Source organism: Artemia franciscana, chromosome 17 (genome assembly GCF_032884065.1).
Source record: "Artemia franciscana chromosome 17, ASM3288406v1, whole genome shotgun sequence".
NCBI lineage: Eukaryota > Metazoa > Arthropoda > Branchiopoda > Anostraca > Artemiidae > Artemia > Artemia franciscana.
This window is the reverse complement of record NC_088879.1, coordinates 8,416,158-8,434,569: the sequence shown is the minus strand read 5'-3', so window position 1 is coordinate 8,434,569 and position 18,412 is coordinate 8,416,158. Positions and strand designations below refer to the sequence as shown.

Below are 18,412 nucleotides of genomic sequence, written 5' to 3'. Positions count from 1 at the left end.
AAGAGTTTTCAAAAAGTATCATGTGGGACGGATTATTAAATATATGCCAACCTAGAGCAGAATCAAAGGAATTGTTGGAACCATTTGAAATTAAGGCCTTGTCTATGTCATTTTTATGCTGTTGTAACCTTTTGTCTAGATTCTGATGGGTCCTGCCGACATAGTATTTTCCGCAATCACAGGGTATTTGATAGACCCCTCTTTGGCGAGTAACTGGGGTCTTATCTTTACCTGAATTTAAGAAATTGATGATTTTAAAATTATTAGTAAAAACTACGTACAGATTATTTTTTGTGCAAATATTTTTTAATTTTGTTGTAATCTTTGGGATAAACGGAAGATAGACAATATTTGAGGGCTTATTAATAGCCTCACATTGTGAAGTATCTTCTTCGATTTTACAAGAATGTCTTTTTATTCTACGGCTAATTATTTTATTTACAAAAGGAATGGGGTATCCATTACCAAAAAGAATATCTCTGATAAAATTTATTTCTGCATTTATATATGAATGGGAGCAAATATTTAGGGCACGATCAATGAGGGAAATTACAACTGCTCTTTTAACTTGTGGGGGGTGATTTGAATTAAAGTGAAGATATCTATTGTTTTGTGTTGGCTTTCGATATATAGTAAAATCCAGTTCATCAGCATTACGAATAATTAATACATCTAAAAACGGTAGTTTATTTTCAATTTCAACTTCAAGGGTGAACTGCAAATTTCGGTCATAAGTGTTAAGATGATCTAAGAAGCCCCGAAGTTCAGCTTCCCCATAATTCCAAAGTGAAATTACGTCATCCATATAACGACCCCAATAGACATGTTTTAGAAAATAAGAATTCAATGCCCAATTCTCAAGATTCTCGACGTAAATATTTGCTAGTAGCCCGGATAAAGGTGCCCCCATAGGTAATCCATTTTTTTGCTGATAAAAAGAATCGCGAAATTGAAAATACATAGAAAACTTATTACAAATTTTAACAAGAGTCATTAAAACTTCACAATCAATTCCTGTCGCTGAAGTCTCGATCAAGTGGTAATTCTCTTCTATTTTGTTTTTTAATAATTCCTCTGAAATAGTTACATCTATATTTGTATACATGGAAACAATGTCGAAACTACTAACTATTGTGTTTTCTGAAATACTTGTGTTGCTAAGTTTTTTAATCAAATCTGCCGAGTTATGAATATAGGAATTTTGAGAATACAATAAAGGTTTGAAAGCTGCACAAAGCCATTTTCCAATATTGGCAGCGGGAGAAGAAGATAGAAAGGAATATATAAAAGGAGATAAGAAAGGATAATATAAACATGTCAGGATGGAGAAGTAGCGTTCGCAGGCTGCCGGCCTCATAAGGTTTAACACTTTGACAGATTTTTAGCCATATTCATTCTAATTCATCATTTGCCTAATTTAACACAAATAATTTAGCTTATTATTCAAAACAAATACTCTTGATAAAACAATATTCACACACATCGACAAACCAGTTGATATTCAAAAAATCGGTTTAAACTTTTTAACATCTGCCATAAACTGGTGAATATTCGGTAATCCAACTTTCGTAGGAATGTGTTTAAAGCCAGGATGACTGAGTGCTTTCAACAGCCGATCATAATACTGTATCAGCTCAGACAATGCTGCTTGCAAAATTGTTGATCCAGTTTTCAAATTTGGAAACAAGCCAAGAATTTCTCGGCGTAAAATTTCTACAGCCTTCTTCCATGTGTCCACAAATGCTCGACATATTGACAGACCAAGACCTAGAAAATAATTGATAGATGGTTCTCAGCTTGAATCAATATGTCCATATAGTCTGTACCTGTCTAAAGAAGAAAAAGAAGAAAAACAACGGAACCATCAATAGCCAACCCTTGAATCCAACTCAAAATATGTCTCTGAATTATACTGGTCACATGCATTTACAGTTTGCCGTGGGACAGTCATTCTTTTCTCTTAATCACATATGCATAAATCACCTTTATTTAATCACATCCTTTTACCCAATTCGAGGACGACTTGCCTATTGCTTGGCCAGCGAAGACTAAAAAAGGAAAAAAACATCGAAAAGCTAGATGGCGTTTGTGATCTTGAATTTCTACACTAGCGCCAGCTTCTGCCAAACTTTCTGTGTGAAAAATATCAAGTGCATATACCAAGTGTATATGCATTACATAAATGTCGTAATGCAAACCAAGAGCATCTGTTCCTTTGCATGAACTCTTGATTCAATTCAATTGGTCCACGATACATTTTGTCCCTTTATGCCCGGCCTTTGCCAGGCCGCTATTTGAATATGCCTATCCAATCTGACATTTCCATCTTTCCAGAGGACCATATGTGATAAAATCGAGGCTTTTAAAAAGCATTCTCTCACGATTATATACAAAAAAAAAAAAATTGACAAGCCTTGTCCCTTGAACCTCAGGCCTTGCCACTTCAAAAGACAGGAAGGAAAACATTTGCTTAAACTTGCCGAACCCGCAATTGCTGAAATCTAACCCTCTTCTTTAGTCTCCTCAACTGTTACCCATTTACTCGCCAATCCCTGCCCTGGCGGAGAGTTACCAAAAATATTTCATCCCCTTTTTAACAAAGCATTTGAGTAATAAAAAACTAAAATAAAAGGTAAAACAGAAATAAACATTGGCACTTCGTCTCTGTTTATTGTTACTTCTTATGTACATTAGGCTCTAGTTGTGTATTTTAACAAACACTTTCATATTTAATGTTATTTATATTCGAAACTATTTACAAACTATTGAAAATACATTAAACAAGTAACAAAACCCAAGTTGAGCTTTATTTTACAGCTTGTAATGGTCATTAATAAGTTTCCTATTTGTCAACAACATTTATCAGGTGACTTTTATAGCCCGCTTCATGTTACTGACAATAGTGATTCTTATTATCACACCTTTTTCGCATGGGCATGATGACAGACAAAAATACCCATTCACATGGGTGAAAAAATCACTTTTACTCACCATGGTGAACTGGGGAACTATATCAATTTTAAACTAACTTCAAAGGGCAATTGGGCAAAATGATAATTCACATGGGCAAACGTATCAGTTTTGTAACCCACTTCATAGTATTTACCATAGTGATCCGCATTATTATTACTATTTTACAAGGGCGACTGGCTTTTTCACACTACGCCGCAAAACTTTTCATACTAGCATAACTAAGATGTTATGTAAACTTGCAGAGAAAATTTTGTCAGCAACGGAGGGAGTCGTAAGTAGACTTCACTTAGAATTTTAAGTTACGTGAAGTTATTTCGCGTTATAAAAAGTCAATAGGTAAAGGTAAAGAATACGGCATTAGACTTTACAGTCCCTACCGGCAGTGCTGATCTCCATTTCTTGGCCCTTCAACCAGGAAGTGCAATGGGAGGTTGGAGGCCAACCATCCTGTGCTTTCACACACCCTTCCTGTTTACCTTCCCCAGATTTCTCCAGGTACCCATTTAGAGCTGGGTTTAGGCATTTAGAGCAATAGAAAAACAAATGAATAAATATTTCTTAGAAAGTCTTTAACGCTTGATCAGAGCTTGAATCTCCACAGGGTTGCCACTCCAAGAAATTAATGGTACTATTCAGGATCTCCAACTGTCTATCTAAGTTATGACTGAAAAAAAACCAAAATACTGTCTGTCTGTAACCTGTAATGTAATGTAACATCTATTTTTTTTCGTAGCGTCACAAAACAAGAATCGATGAATAAAAATCTCAGTGTGCTATCTGTTGCAACAAACACAAATGCTTGTCAACAAAACTGAAACCTGTTCCTTTTTTGCGGAGAAACAGATTGCTAATGAGCAAGAAAGTATTCGAAAGGTACTATTTTGATCAAAGGAATTAAAATAGTACTTTTGTACTCCCTGTGGCAACCCTGAATCTTCAAGTCCATTCCGCATTTTTAATGACTGAATGGTTTACCTATGTTGATTATTTTAGATGGTAAATATGATGGGTTGATGAATTTCCACGTTTAGCTAGTGAGAAATCGAGCTGTTTAAGTATGAAAGATTTTTCTTTATATAACTTAATTTAACAACTTAGTATAGATTATTATGTACAAAGTGTAAAAGCAACATAAGTAGACTTGCTATATTGGTTTACTTAAGGTTCATAAGAATGTAAACCTGATTCTGATTGGTGGATTATTTTCAACTGATTAATCGTGGACCACGTTAGACGGTTAATTATCTTATTGTTACATATATGCCAGTTTTTTGTAGTCTTTTCAGTATTTTGTATCTGTTTTTTTTTTTTTTAGAATTTACAAAATGAGTCAGCTAAAATGTGATCACACTATCTACCAGGATGGCACTATTCCTCGAAAATTACCTTCATTTTGACTGATCAAGTCCGACTTTCCGTCACGGATCCAGATTTCCGCATTTTTTAGAAAATTAATTATGTTGCCAAAGTGAAGAATTAAAGAATCTTCAACAAATTCTTCCGTGCGAGACAACAGTAAATTACTGAATGGACCAGATTCTTTCGTCACATCATTCCTATTTCTCTCCTAGAAAGAAGAAAATGTTAATGATCTGATATAAATTCACCAAATGGATTAATCTCTTGGTTCAGCCACGTTTTCACATTTCTGCGTTTCTGAAATTTATAGGACATGTCAAAGCTTAGTTTCAGTAAAATTACTTTTGTCTACACAAAAGCAGACAGTAACGAACTACTTTGTCTTTATCTTAACCCATTTATGGTCCATCTGCAACCTCTTCAGACAGTTCAAAATAAGGTAATTAGAAATCTGGGTACTTTTATTCGTCATCCAGTGAGACTTAAAAATCTCTTATAAACCCATCCTTTATATATTTTTCTCAATATACTTAATCTCAAGCAATTGAAAGACTTACATACAGCAATGCGGTATTGTGATATCCAATCTTCAATGAATTATTTCCATGATTTGGGTATACTTGAGACGCCCATTTCTTCTGCCCACCACGTCCGCCTTCTCCCAGTTAAATCAGAAAGAGCTATATTCTCAATCATATACTAGATTCCTCATACGATAAAAAAAAACTAAATTTAGTAGAAATATCCCCAAGTTTCAGGAGCCGATTTTCTTTGAAAAAAAAATATTTCCAAAATAGTTCTTTGTCTGGATGTTGGGATTGATGAATAATAGATATAAGTATGAATTTTCTTGTGGTGTTCTCGCGCTGGGGTGGCCTCTTCTGTTATATCCTACCTTGTATGTTTTTTTCTTTTTTTTTTTGTTTCGGAATTTCTTACTTCTGTTATATGGCCAATACATTGAGCCCTGCTCCCCGTTGACTTAAAATTATTAAAATAATAATAATATATAATTAAATTAAAATTAAAAATAATAATAATTAAAATTATTAAAATAAAAGAAAATAATTTATCATGTAATTTGTCAATAAAAGATCTTGTCTTGTCTATTAGAGGTTGTACTTGCCATTATCTCAAATGCTAAAATTAACAAACTGACTTCTCTTTTAGGTCAAATCCAGAGATATAATTGTTCTTTGTTCCTTTACTTAATTCCGTATCCTCTTTTCAATTTCTGTCATAGATTCCGATAATCAAATTAAAAAACGATTCACGGCTACAAGAATCCAGGGTTTCACGTATAGGGGGTAACGGAATGACGCCTCACAATCTTTTCAGTTATTTGGTAGCAATAAAATTATGTCGGTCGCGAAGCACAATTTATTTTATTGGCTCGAATATTTTTTTGTTAGATAAATGAGCTGATGGGAATATAGGACGTGAAATCGATGAAAGAAGATGAGTCCCTGTCGGTAAAAAAAAAGAAAAAAAAATAGTCGTAGTAGCAGTATCACCTATATCAGTCGATAAAAATGACCAGGCAGTCAATAATTTAATATAAATATTACCTAAATCAGTCAGTAAAAGACCAGACAGTCGGTAACTTAATAAAAATATCATCTAAATCAGGCGCCAAAAATGACCAGTCAGTCGGTAGAACCCATTGTCTTTCCCAAACATTTTAGTTAGTGACACTTCATCAAGAATTACATCAAGTCTACAAGGATGACGGTGAATCACGGTTTATTTTGTGAAGGGAAAGCTACTAGTTTCAACTGTAGCTTAGCAAGTGAACGTAACACGGTATTTTTTTTTTTACCTGAAGTGATACCACGTTACACCTCCATCTGGTTTCAATATGGAATTCGGTCACGGTTTGAAAATAATTGCAGTTATGTCAAAAAAACTTACTTGCAGTCTGCTAAAAACGCAGTCAATTCGAAGGAAGAACAGAGTTACTGATTGGTGGAGGGTAAATGAGGAGGGAGGGAGGGAATTACTTATCTATATTTTGAATAAGGCCTTTTTATTCTCTTCATAAAAGAATAAAAATACCCCTAAATTTTGAGTAAATAGCTTTTTCTGTATCTTCATAAACAAATTGAAAAACAGCCTTGTCTCCCCTTCCAGTATATAGTATCTTCCCCAGTATCTTCATAAAATAAATTGAAAAAAATGCTTGACCCTCCAGTAAATAGTATCTTCCCCAGTATCATCATAAAACAAATTGAAATAAAATCCTTGCTTCCCTGATAGTATATAGTACCTTCTCCATTATCTTCATAAAACAAATGGAAAAAAAACCCTTGCCTCCTTCCCCTTCCCAGTATATACTATCTTCCCCAATAACTTCATAAAACAAATTGAAAAAAACCTTTGCCTCCCTCCTCCTCCCAGCATATAGTATCTTCCCCAGTATTTTCATAAAACAAATTTAAAAGCCCCCCTCCCAGTACATAATATCTTCATAAAACAAATAGAAACAAGCCCTTTCCCCCTCCCAGTACATAGTATCTTCATAAAACAAACTGAAAAAACCCTTGCCCCCCTCTCCCTCCCAGTACGTAGCATCTCCCCTAGTGTTTTCATAAAACAAATTGAAGAAAACCCTTACCCCCTCCCAGTATACTCGTGAATTGGCATTTCGAAGCACGATAGTAATGATTCAAGTCTGACAGAGCTTAAAATGTTACTTGGGGATACAACCCGTAAAAAATGGTGTGTGGTGATACCCCCATTCGCTAAAATTTACTATAAGAAAATATTATCCAAATACCTCTTCATTAAAAACCAAGGACACAGAAGATATGAATTCTCAAAATAATGGGAGGAGCGTTTTCTTACTGGCGGTAATAGTAAGCATAGTAGTAAGTGTAGAGGTAAAGGTAAGGATTGCGAAAACAGAACAAACACAAGGCGTGCATAATAGTAAGTATAGATAATGGTAGCAAGGTAAGGGCAATAGTAAGACCTCTAAAAACACAAAGGACTATAAACACAGGGCTTGTATAATAGAAAATATAGGTAGTAGTAGTGAGGTAAGGGTAATAGTAAGGGTTGCGAAAACAGAAAGATCTACACCAACAAGAATTGCATAATAGTAAGTATAGATAATAGTAGCATGGTAAGGTTAATTGTAAGGGTTGCAAAAACAGAAAGAGATTCAAACACAAAGCTTGTATAATAGCAAGAATAGATAATCAATATTAAGGATTGCAAAAACAGAAACAACGATAAACACAAGGCTTGCATAGTAGTAATGTAGATAATGGTAATAAGATAAGGGCAATAGTAAGGGCTTCAAAAACACAACGAATTATAAACACAAAACTTGTATATTAGTAACTATTGGTAATAATAGTAAGGTAAGGTTAATGGCAAGGGTTGCGAAAACAGACAGAACTACACACACAAGGATTACACAGTAATAAGTATAGACAATAGTAATACGGTAAGCTAAATTGTACCAGTTGCAAAAACACAAAGAACTGCAAAGACAAAGCTTGTATAATAATAAGCATAGATAATCAATACTTACGGGTTTGAAAAAACAGAAAGAACAATAAACAGACGGCTTATATAATAGTAAGGATTGGTATTAGCAGTAAGGTAAGGGTAATTGTAAGGGTTGCAAAAACAGAAAGAACGATAAACACAAGGCTTGCATAGTAGTAAGTATAGATAATAGTAGTAAGGTAAGGGAAAGGGTTACAAAACAGTCATAATCGCTGTAAAAATTTCTCAATGGAGGTTCCCGCACGTACCAAGCTTTGATAAGTTCGGTACGTACGTTCGCACGCACGTATCAGAGGCAAGTAGATTTAATATGTTTGACAAGTAAATTCGGACGTACCAAATTTTCAGATTTAAGTTTCGCATGTACCAAACTGTTCTTCGCTGTTACAGTCAGAAGACTAAAGAGATTTCTATTTTCAGTGCAGAACCTGTTGTTATGAGGCTTTGACACACAAACTTATATAGTTAACCAAATAATCTCGGCTAACTTTGATGTGAGTCAAATCACTTTTGGCCATAGAATCACTATTTTAAATATACACCTCCCAACAGACACACGAAGCTCAACTTGCCATGCCATGGCCCTTGAGACTTTTGAAAACGACAGGTATAATACTAAAATTTGGGTAGAATGCACTTCATTTTTGACTGAAATTCTAAATTTGTATTATTTTTCATGTAAGCTAGTAAAACTGAAACAAAAGCTGCATGAAACTCAGCCGAAACAAGTCTAAATTTATTCTTTCTTAAAACTAATATTTTTACAGGAACTGGATAGAACATCACAAAAATAGGAGATTTAATAAGAGAAGGAGGATTGATCCAGACACTAAGGCAGGAAGGAAAACCTGACCTGACATCAAAAAAAAATGTATTTTTAAGGAAAACGGGGGTGGGGCAGACATCTAGATGGAAATAGCGCAAATTTATCATTTAGAAAATACCTTTAGGCACTTTTCAGGGTTTTTCTAAGGTGGGGAGGGCAGTGCCAACCCTATTCCTACAAGCAATTTCCATATTCTATAGTCTTTTGAATATATAAAATCATTTAGAAATAAAACTTACTAGGCGTATTTGCAGAATCATGTCATAGTTGTTAATGAGGAAAATCAGCTGATCTCGTCTTTGGCTGAAAATGGATGCCAAACGGAGCATCAAATTTTGTATCTCAGCCGACAGGGTTCCTAGAAGTGTCTGCAACATCTCTTGAGGGAAGCTGAAAAAAGATTATAAAAGAGGGACAAAGGCATATAATCGATTAACCCTACAAACATCAGATGAAAATAACACGTTACTAACACGCAATAACATGTAACAAACAGTAAAATAACACGCTTTGCTGATACTGGTTATACTGTGTAAACTTTTTGGCGGGATGACATTCAGGTAGTTGTTGTGTTTAATCGGAGAAATATTCTCAGCCATCTTAACCTTGCATATCGAATTGAGAGACTTAAGGATCCCCTGCATCATAGATTCTATTTCCCTTTTCTATTTTGTCTTCCTAGTTTACATGGTTACCTCTTAGCTCATTCTTTCTCAAAGAGCCTACAAGGGCCTTCTGCGGAGCCATGAAAATACTTCAAGCCCCAAATGAGAAACCCTGAATATGAACATGAAGAATACATATGTTCTAGCATGGAGTTAGTAAGATTAGCTTCTGTAAAACTGTCTATTATTTTATTATTTTAAGACAATGTTCTTACGAGACTTAAATGGTAGCATTTTACTAAAAGAATTTGGAACTTCAAGTTTTAAAAACTGGTTCTAGAAAGATTAAACATACGGTAGCTTGCACTGTGAAGGAGGCAACACTGGAAGATTGCAATCACGGAAAATAACACAGAGAAAATAATACCTGGGATAATTGCAACCACAAAAGATTTCACTCAGGGAAGACTGCATCCCCTCTCACTCCCACCAAACTTATACACGCTTTATATACCACAAATGAATAATCTGTTCAGTTTCGGGGCCTTGATTGGGGTCCTATGATTTGGACCATTGATCAGTCCACAAAGATCTTGGAAGCATTGTCCAGAAATCAATTCATAAGGATAAAAGAGAAGATCCACTTTGTGGATAACAATACAGTTCAAAACTTCAGAGATCAGCAGGATTTCATAGTAAAGCATCTATTCACCATCACTAACTCTATACAGTTTGGAATTTCTCTTAGCATCTGTCCATTGACGAAATGATTGTGAAGTATTAGACACAAAATCACAACCATGGGATGTTACACCGATGAAATACTATGATACACCCCAAGATGATTCGATCCGACCAATGATCTTTATAGGTTCAGAGTCCCTGATGCACTACCATCCAAAAATCCATCCATCTATAGAAATGTTATTCCTCTTTCGAATGAAGATCATTCAGGATAAGGTACCTAACGTTCACTCTCATACAATCAAGTTCATTTACAACAAGGTTCATAAATGTGCAAAATAGAAAGTTGGACAACTTACGCCACATTTAGATCATAATCAAACCAATATGAGGAATATGTATACCTTGAGGGCCAGAAACGGCTCCCTAAGGCCAGAGGCTTTCCCAACAGTAGCTATATAAGCTATACATATAGTTAATGTCTTTTAAAAAAAGAAAATATTATGCTAATGTAATATTACTTGTGCGAGCCTCGGAAAGACATGTCTCAGGCAGGAAAGGGGGTTTTTAGGATAGATGAACTAAAATTCACGTAAAACATAAAGTAAACGGAAACTGGCTAACTAGAATACTGATTAATAGCAGATCTGGGCAATCGGGGGGCTGTAATAGTAAGATACTGTATTTGCGTATTCAGAAATCATGAGTAAGTAGTCTGTCCCATCAATTCCCAGATAAAGTTAGCAGCATGTCCTAAATCTGTAATAAAGAAAGTATTATCAAGGGACGGACAAGAATGCGTTAAACATAATAAAGCCGTAAAAACAATGAAGAAAAATAAGAATGATTTGGATAGTCAGAAAAAATAAAAGAAGTTCATAGAAAAACAGAAAAAATAAAGATATGCACTGATGGCTTCACTTAAGGATGGCTGTTAGTGAGTGTGTCTGAATGGTTTTGTAAAGAATGATGTTTACCCATAAACGTTTACAAACTTCGGCTTTGTTATTAATTTCTATAAAAAACCTTTCTCCCTAAAACAAAAGACAAAAAGCTCGTAAATCTCAGGGTTGCCAACTGCCAACGCTTTGAGAGTGCGAAAAACTGATGCCCAAAAAGAGTGATTTTCACTACGAAAGATTGAAGTAAAAAAGTGTTTTTTTTCTATACCTGGCTAAATAGTATACAGATTAATAGCAAAGCCGGAAGATCCAGGGGGCATAACTGTAAGATATTGTAATTATACGTTAAGAATCACCAGGAATTAGTCTGTCCCGACAAATCCCAGCTATGGATAACAACATGGCCTCAATTACTGATAGAAAAGTGTTGAGAAGGGACGGGCAGATCTTTTCGAGAATGCATTGAGCGTAATAAAGCTGTAGAAAATGATACTAAGATTACAAGGTGAAGTATACGGCACTAAACCCTTAAAGTCCAAACCAGTAGTACTGATATGCGTTTCATGACCCTTCAGCCAGGAAGTGCAACGGAGGGTTGAGGGCTAGCTATCCTGTGCTTCCGCACTTTTCCTACTTACCCTTCCCTAGATTTCTCCAGGTGCCCATTTAAAGCTAGGTCGACTCTGGCTGAGCATAAAGATTCACGCCACTGACCCCATTCTTAACCAAATAACCGACCACGCCAGGGATTGAACCCCCGCCCTTCGGACAAAGGATTCCAAATCCATTTTGACATAATATATAATATTTTAACAATAATCTTATTTGAAAAAATCTTATCTCATATGAAAAAAATATTCATTTTGAAATGAAAAATTAGAAACAGTAATAAAGAATTGAAAAATAATAAGGCTTCAGCTGTAGATAGCGCGGTAAGTGAGTTTTTGAAATACTGGTAGTATCAAAAGCTATACACAAGATAATCAAGATTATGAATATAATTTTGACAAGGTTAAGTTTCTAATCATCTAATGAATATCTAATGTTACTAACTAGCGATGGTGGGAAGCTTGAATTAAATATTTTTAAGACCGGTTACAAGAATTGAGTTCGATAATTATAAAGGCATTAGCTTGATACCAAGACGAAGGCAACTAAAAATGATGAATATATCGTAAACAAAATGTACAGCGAATGTAAAGAAAATTTCTACTGTCTAGCTTTGATATACACCAAGTATTGTTTTGATATTTTTTAATAAATATTTTTTTGATGTTTGTTTACCAGGATTTCATTACTTTTCCCATTCCTATTTCATAGTTGATGTCATTTTGTGCACCGCTTTGGCCTTTAATAATAATAATATTAATTATTTACAAATTAGGCAAAAAAAGGAAAAAAATAGAAGCAAGTGAAAAGTGATTATAAATTTAATATTAAAATTAAATTTTAAATAGAAAAGGATTTCAGATCTAAAAGATTGAAATACGAAACAAAGGTGCAGATAAAAATAAAACTAGGAATAATGGAGGAATTCCAGCATAGTCAATCGCCCTTGAGAAACCTACTATAAAAAAAAAAAAAACTATTTCTGATGAACACCTTCATTAGAACACTAATTCCTATTCGACAGGCGGTCTCCGAAATACCTCCTACTGTTTTACTATAATACCTTTATTATGTTGTAAGGAGAGAAAAAGTAACAAGTATTCATAATGTAGCATGAAATTTTCTAGATGATTAAGCAGGAATTACCCCCATAACAGCATCCATTGCACGTACAAGTCACATAATCACAATATATGTTCCTAAAATTCGAGTGGGAAGATGTGCTGGGGGCAGTAGGATACAGAAAAACGCGAAGCTCTAAATTAGTGCCCTGGATGCTCAAAAAAGATCAAAAATGAATGGGTAGTTGCAGATTAGTCATAGTAATATTTTAGCCAAGCAAATTAGTCAGATACGTCGATCGGATTTCAATTCGATAGTGTAAAAACTGTAAATGCAAAATATGCATCTTTGAAAGAAGCCACCCCCCCCCCCTCTGTAAATTTTTAAATCACTATATATTTTGACTGAAGCTAAAAACCTGAAAACAGTGCATAGTGGACAGGGTATATAGTAAATTAATTAGTTATGACCTCAGTTTTTATGACAGTCAGAGCAAAGTACATTCTTTTAATAAATCTTTATGGGCCTCTTACAGGAAACACATCGATAGTATGCTTGTCTTATCTTGTAGCATGAAGTTTGATAATTGGTTAAAAGCTCATTCAAATTACCTTGAGTCGATTGATTCAAGTGCAGCAGAAAACTCAGCGAATCTTCGAACCACATAATGGGGACGGACCTCCACAGTGGCATGTTTCGGAGTTGGAAAATCACGTACAGATTGAATATTTAGCTGCATCACATGTTCAAATCTGTAAAAAAGAACCCCTATTATTGGCAGAGAAACTTAAAACAAAAATGCCACCATTAGTCAGCATCTTGTCACATGTTGACCAATGGTTCGCGTAGTGCAGGTACCGACTTCCTGATTCTCCGCCTTCGGCCAGGAGTGCATGCGTGGTTGAGGACAAGCCATCCAATACTTTTTGTATTCCCTCCCCCCTAGATTTCTCCTGGAGCCCATATGTTGCTGGGTTGATTCTGGCCAAGTTTACAGTTACAAGGCTGACCCCCTTTCCGAACCAAATAATCAGCAACACCAGGACTCGAACCCATGGCATTACGGACATACGGACATAGTCTTACTCGCTAACCACTTGGCTAGTATCGCACAGTTGGCATATAACTTCTACTAAGAAATAAAACTAGAACAAACTTCCAAAATGATGGTTTTCAAGACAGTAGAATAAACTAAACCAAACTAAAAACTTAATATTGATAAAGCATAATACCGAGTGGTAAATTGTTAAGAATAAGAAAAAATACAAGATTTTAGGATCAAAATAAAAAGTTTAATATTAATAATTTGCTTTTTCATTCACTGTTGTAGAAGAGCAGAGCAACGAAAAGAAAGAAAAAAAAAACAACAAGACATAAAAAATTCATAAAAAACACATAATCATAAAAAAACTTACGAAGACACGAAAACACGAGAAAACGAAACTATTTACGAGAAAAGTTGGGCATGAAAACGGTTGAACGAGCCATGAATTAAAGGTGCATAATTTAATGATTTACAATTCAACGGTTAAAATGTCTGAATGATATCTGTTGTTGAATATAAAATTACTAATTTCACGTTACAGAGGGAAAATCAGATCTGAAAAATCGGGAGGTAACGCCAAGATCGAGAGAAGGAAAGCTAAAATTTACGATTCCGATGATAGTCGTTCTAGACCCGTACTGAGACACTAGTACTAAAAATAAGGGTAGAATTGTACTGAGGTATTACTATAAAAAATAATGCTAAAACCAGTATCAAAAAACAAAGAATGCTCAAAAAAGCTGGAGTACAGTCTACATAAAACTTGTCTTTCCTCACGACTCTGATCTCCAACAATTTTCATAACTCTGGCTTAGATTTCATTTTGACATCCCTAAGAACCTGAGGCCAGAAGGAGCTAAGTGATCTAAAAACAGTGAGACCTAACCAGAAAAATAAATCTACTTGTGATTTAAGGCGGCAATCCAAGGAATCAGATCTTAGCACCATTAAACACTAAGTATTCACATTTATCTACACTGAGAAATAGCCCTATATTTCGAAAAAAGAGGCCACAAACTGGACAGAACGTGACAGGCCAAATTGAGAACGACCAAAGAGAAGTAAATCATCTGCATAAACTAAATGCAAGACAAAAAAAACCTGTCAAACAGGTACTCTGTATCCGGGCACTGGAAGTACACTGGTGGCAACTGGTATTGGCACACTGGTGGCAACTGGTGCTTACACTGGTAACATTGAAATTAAAGATACTAAGTGAAAGTACACCTCCTTGCATGGCCCTGCTGCGTGAAAAGCTGACAAAACAGTGAAACATACCTAGCAGGAGAAACGGAAGTTATTTCGACCTATGTTCCCAGTCCGGACGCAGCACCGGATAAAGAAAAATAATTACCCAAGGATTACCAAAAACACTAATCTAAATCCACGCAGCTGAATTTCTTCACGAAGCAATTTTTTTTCAGTTTCCTGTCAGGATTTACCTGTTTTTACAGCAAGTTTATGCGCTAGGACGTTTCAACGACTGCACTGAAATATTTCAACTGACAAATAATTGGAAAATTCAGTTTTCAACTGAAAAGGCGATTGGAAATTAAATTTATTAAAGAGAATAGAAAAATAACAAGAATAAAATATGCAGCTTTTAATTAATTCCAATATTTCCGATTTTCCTGCTCGGTTTCAACACATAAATGAGCTATATTGATGTTCCTGAGCTATTTGTACTTATACTGGGCCTGCTCTGCGTGAGTCGTTTTATATCAGAAAAAAGCGGAAAAATGTGAACCCAAGGCTACATAACCAGAATAAGATGACAAGAAAACGGCACAGGTCCCACGCTACAAAAACAAAACCAAAAACAGTAAATAAAAAAAATAAATAAATAAAGGAAATACAAAAATTTCATGACAGAGGCGGCCGAAAAACTCGTCTTTCAATTTCCTTTTATCGGCACTGAGGACAGACCATGTAAAGTTAGAATATCACGATTTTTACAGTTTGCCTGTTTTTCTATAGGATTCAAATATTTTTTCGAGTTTACCCTCACCCCCCCCCCCCAAAAAAAAAAAAAAAACAAAAAGCAAACGAACAAACTTAGAACGCATGCCAGAAGAGATTCGCTTACCTTAGCCATAGAAGTTGATGAAGGGAGTCCCAGTATTTATCTAAGGATGGTACAGCTCTCTTATGACATAGCATTTTGTATCTAAAAGAATAGTAAATTAATTTAAAAAAATATAAATATGAATGTTCCTAAATGCACGTATACACAAATGGAGTCTGGAGGCGGGACAAGACCCCAAATTCTGTTCAGAGGGGGAGGGGATTTTGCTTGCCTTTGTGAGGCTTTTTACTTACGAAGGATAGGGCTAGATATAGCCCTAGGCTACATACAAAAATTTACTGATTCTGTTGGTTTGCATCATGTTTTGTACTTATTACTCATCAACTACTCGTTTGTAATGCAAATTAAGAAAAAAATTCAAGTAGATTCCAAAAAGGGTCACTTGAGAATATTATATAATCGTCAGAATGTGAATAACACGGAACACAACTCACGAGATCCTAATAAACTTATTATTGTGTCGCGTAACAAGATAAAGAAACAGACAAAGAAAACAAAACTCCACACACAAAAAAAATAAAAAAACATTAATAGTATAGCTGTTCAACGATTGGCTATCTCGCATTTTTGCTCGATGGAATTTCAGCAATAGTCAGACCAAAACTTTGGTTTTGCGGCACGACATAGCAGAAAATCGGTAATCTTCCGAGGCATGATCTTTTTTGCCGCTTTAAAGGGTATTAGAAATTTTAATTCCGTTAGTATGATCCCTCTCCCAATATTCCAAGACGACGAATTTATTTCGGTGTTGTGATTGACATGAATCTCAACTTCATTCCTCACACGAAGGTAGTTAAATCCAAGGTCGTCTGAGCCATATGGCTGATCAAGCAGGCCCTCACCGATTGGTCTACACTATTTTACATAGCTTACACGATCAAGACTGGAATACGGTATAAGCGTTGCTATGCCTATTAGCAAAGGTTAGGTGCCACTTAGATCCAATCAGAAGTGCCAGTAAGTTCAACATCGTGTCAAAATAATATTATTAATAATATAATTAATAAATAATAGATTAATAAATAATAATAAACAACAAAGAGAGATAAAAATCCACAAAATAAAACCTCAAACGAGACTGCGGCCAGTAGAGAGGAAAGACTAAAATAACACGGATATTTCGCCTGTATCCAAACTATGCGTCCTCAGCACAAGATAAAAAGAAAAAATACTAAACTAAAAACAAATAAAACCACCACCAATAATAATAAATACAATTGTCGCTACTGATCCACATAGGGAAAAGAAGCTATTAGAGTTACTTTAATGGGAACATCAAAGCAAGTGAAGAAAAATTACGAAAATTGAAACTTAGTTAACTATTCTGTTGCGAAATAATCCTCTTGTAAGCTATTACTGAAGCAACTCTTTTTGGTCTAGTAGGTAATCTTGTCCCCTGGTGATTGTGTAAAATTTTAATTCCCTTATTGACTGTTGGTTCATTTTTCAAAAGACAATCATAAATTGAGTCAATATTTAAATTCCCCGGGTCTCTATTTATTGAAAGATTAGCAAATATATGTTTTTTAATTTCTATAGCCTCCCTAATGCAAAATCCGTGAAGGCTAATGCAAAAAATCCGTGAAGCCATCATAATCATTATCAAAAGTCGTCACAATCATCACAGGCAAAGTGTTCAAAATGCAAAAATTTAGAATATACATAGAAATTCGTAAAAGTGTATTAAGTTTCGACAATTAAGCGTAAAAGGCTTTCTATGAAAAGTTCACTTTCAAAATTAAAATTACTCATCCACAAAAAGTCATTTTACAGCTTCTTTTAACTTATTTCGATGGAGTGTTACATAACATAACATAAGCCTACGTAACTCTAAAACTCCAAGTACAACTCAATTCTTTTTGACAATGCCTATCTTACGTATAAAACATGCTCCCATAAAGATAATATAACTTAAAATAAACCTTTAAGATATGCTAATGTGAAAAAGTCCAACATCGTGCCAAAATAATATTATTAATAATATAATTAATAAATAATAGATTAATAAATAATAATAAACAACAAAGTTCACTTTCAAAATTAAAATTACTCATCCACAAAAAGTCCTTTTACTGCTTCTTTTAACTTATTTCGATAGAGTGTTACATGACATAACATAAGCCTACATAACTCTAAAACTCCAAGTGCAACTCAATTCTTTTTGGCAATGCCTATCTTACGTATAAAACATGCTCCGTAAAGATAATATAAATTAAATAAACCTTTAAGATATGCTAATGTGAAATGTTTCGTGGCATAGTGGAAAAGAAGCATAGAGGATAAGACTAACCTATAAACTAAATGAATGCACAGAAACAGAGCTATAGAGTCAAAAGCGTTTGGAATGTAATCTTCTAACAGTTTTTTGTAGGCCTGTAGAGTTTTTCCCATGGCCTCCATAAAATATTCTTGGGCAGTGGGACCCTGAAAAAAAAGCAGAACGAGGTTTAAATAATAATTTGAATGGAGGATCGAAGAATAAATTATTTACTTGAAAAGTGAAAAAAAGGGATACTGAACAAAAGAAAATAAGTTAATAATTCAAAAAAAAGAAAGCAACCAGGTCAGAATAATAAGAATACCATAATAAGTTAACAATTAAAAAAAAAAGTTAAATAACAAAATTTGAAAAAAGCGTTTAAAAAAGAAAAACAATCTTAGATTAATGGGAATGATAAAATAACTTAAAACTAGAGGAAGAAAAAACGAAGTTAGAATAATGAAATACCCAGAATAAGCTATTAG

General features: G+C 34.6%; 1 protein-coding gene across 3 annotated transcripts in view; it reads right to left on the bottom strand.

Annotated features, from left to right (window-relative positions):
* Positions 1-1,416: 1,416 nt before the first annotated feature.
* The window catches only part of LOC136037783 (vacuolar protein sorting-associated protein 52 homolog), a 116,716-nt gene continuing 99,720 nt past the window's right edge, over positions 1,417-18,412 (bottom strand). For all 3 annotated transcript variants that reach the window (XM_065720616.1, XM_065720613.1, XM_065720614.1), the window contains 6 exons: positions 17,958-18,091; positions 15,668-15,748; positions 13,148-13,288; positions 8,914-9,064; positions 4,360-4,540; positions 1,417-1,767 (listed from right to left, as the gene is read on the bottom strand). In XM_065720616.1, the coding sequence (XP_065576688.1) occupies positions 1,502-1,767; positions 4,360-4,540; positions 8,914-9,064; positions 13,148-13,288; positions 15,668-15,748; positions 17,958-18,091 (954 nt within the window). In that variant the 3' untranslated portion in view covers positions 1,417-1,501. The remainder of the gene's footprint in view (positions 1,768-4,359; positions 4,541-8,913; positions 9,065-13,147; positions 13,289-15,667; positions 15,749-17,957; positions 18,092-18,412) is intronic.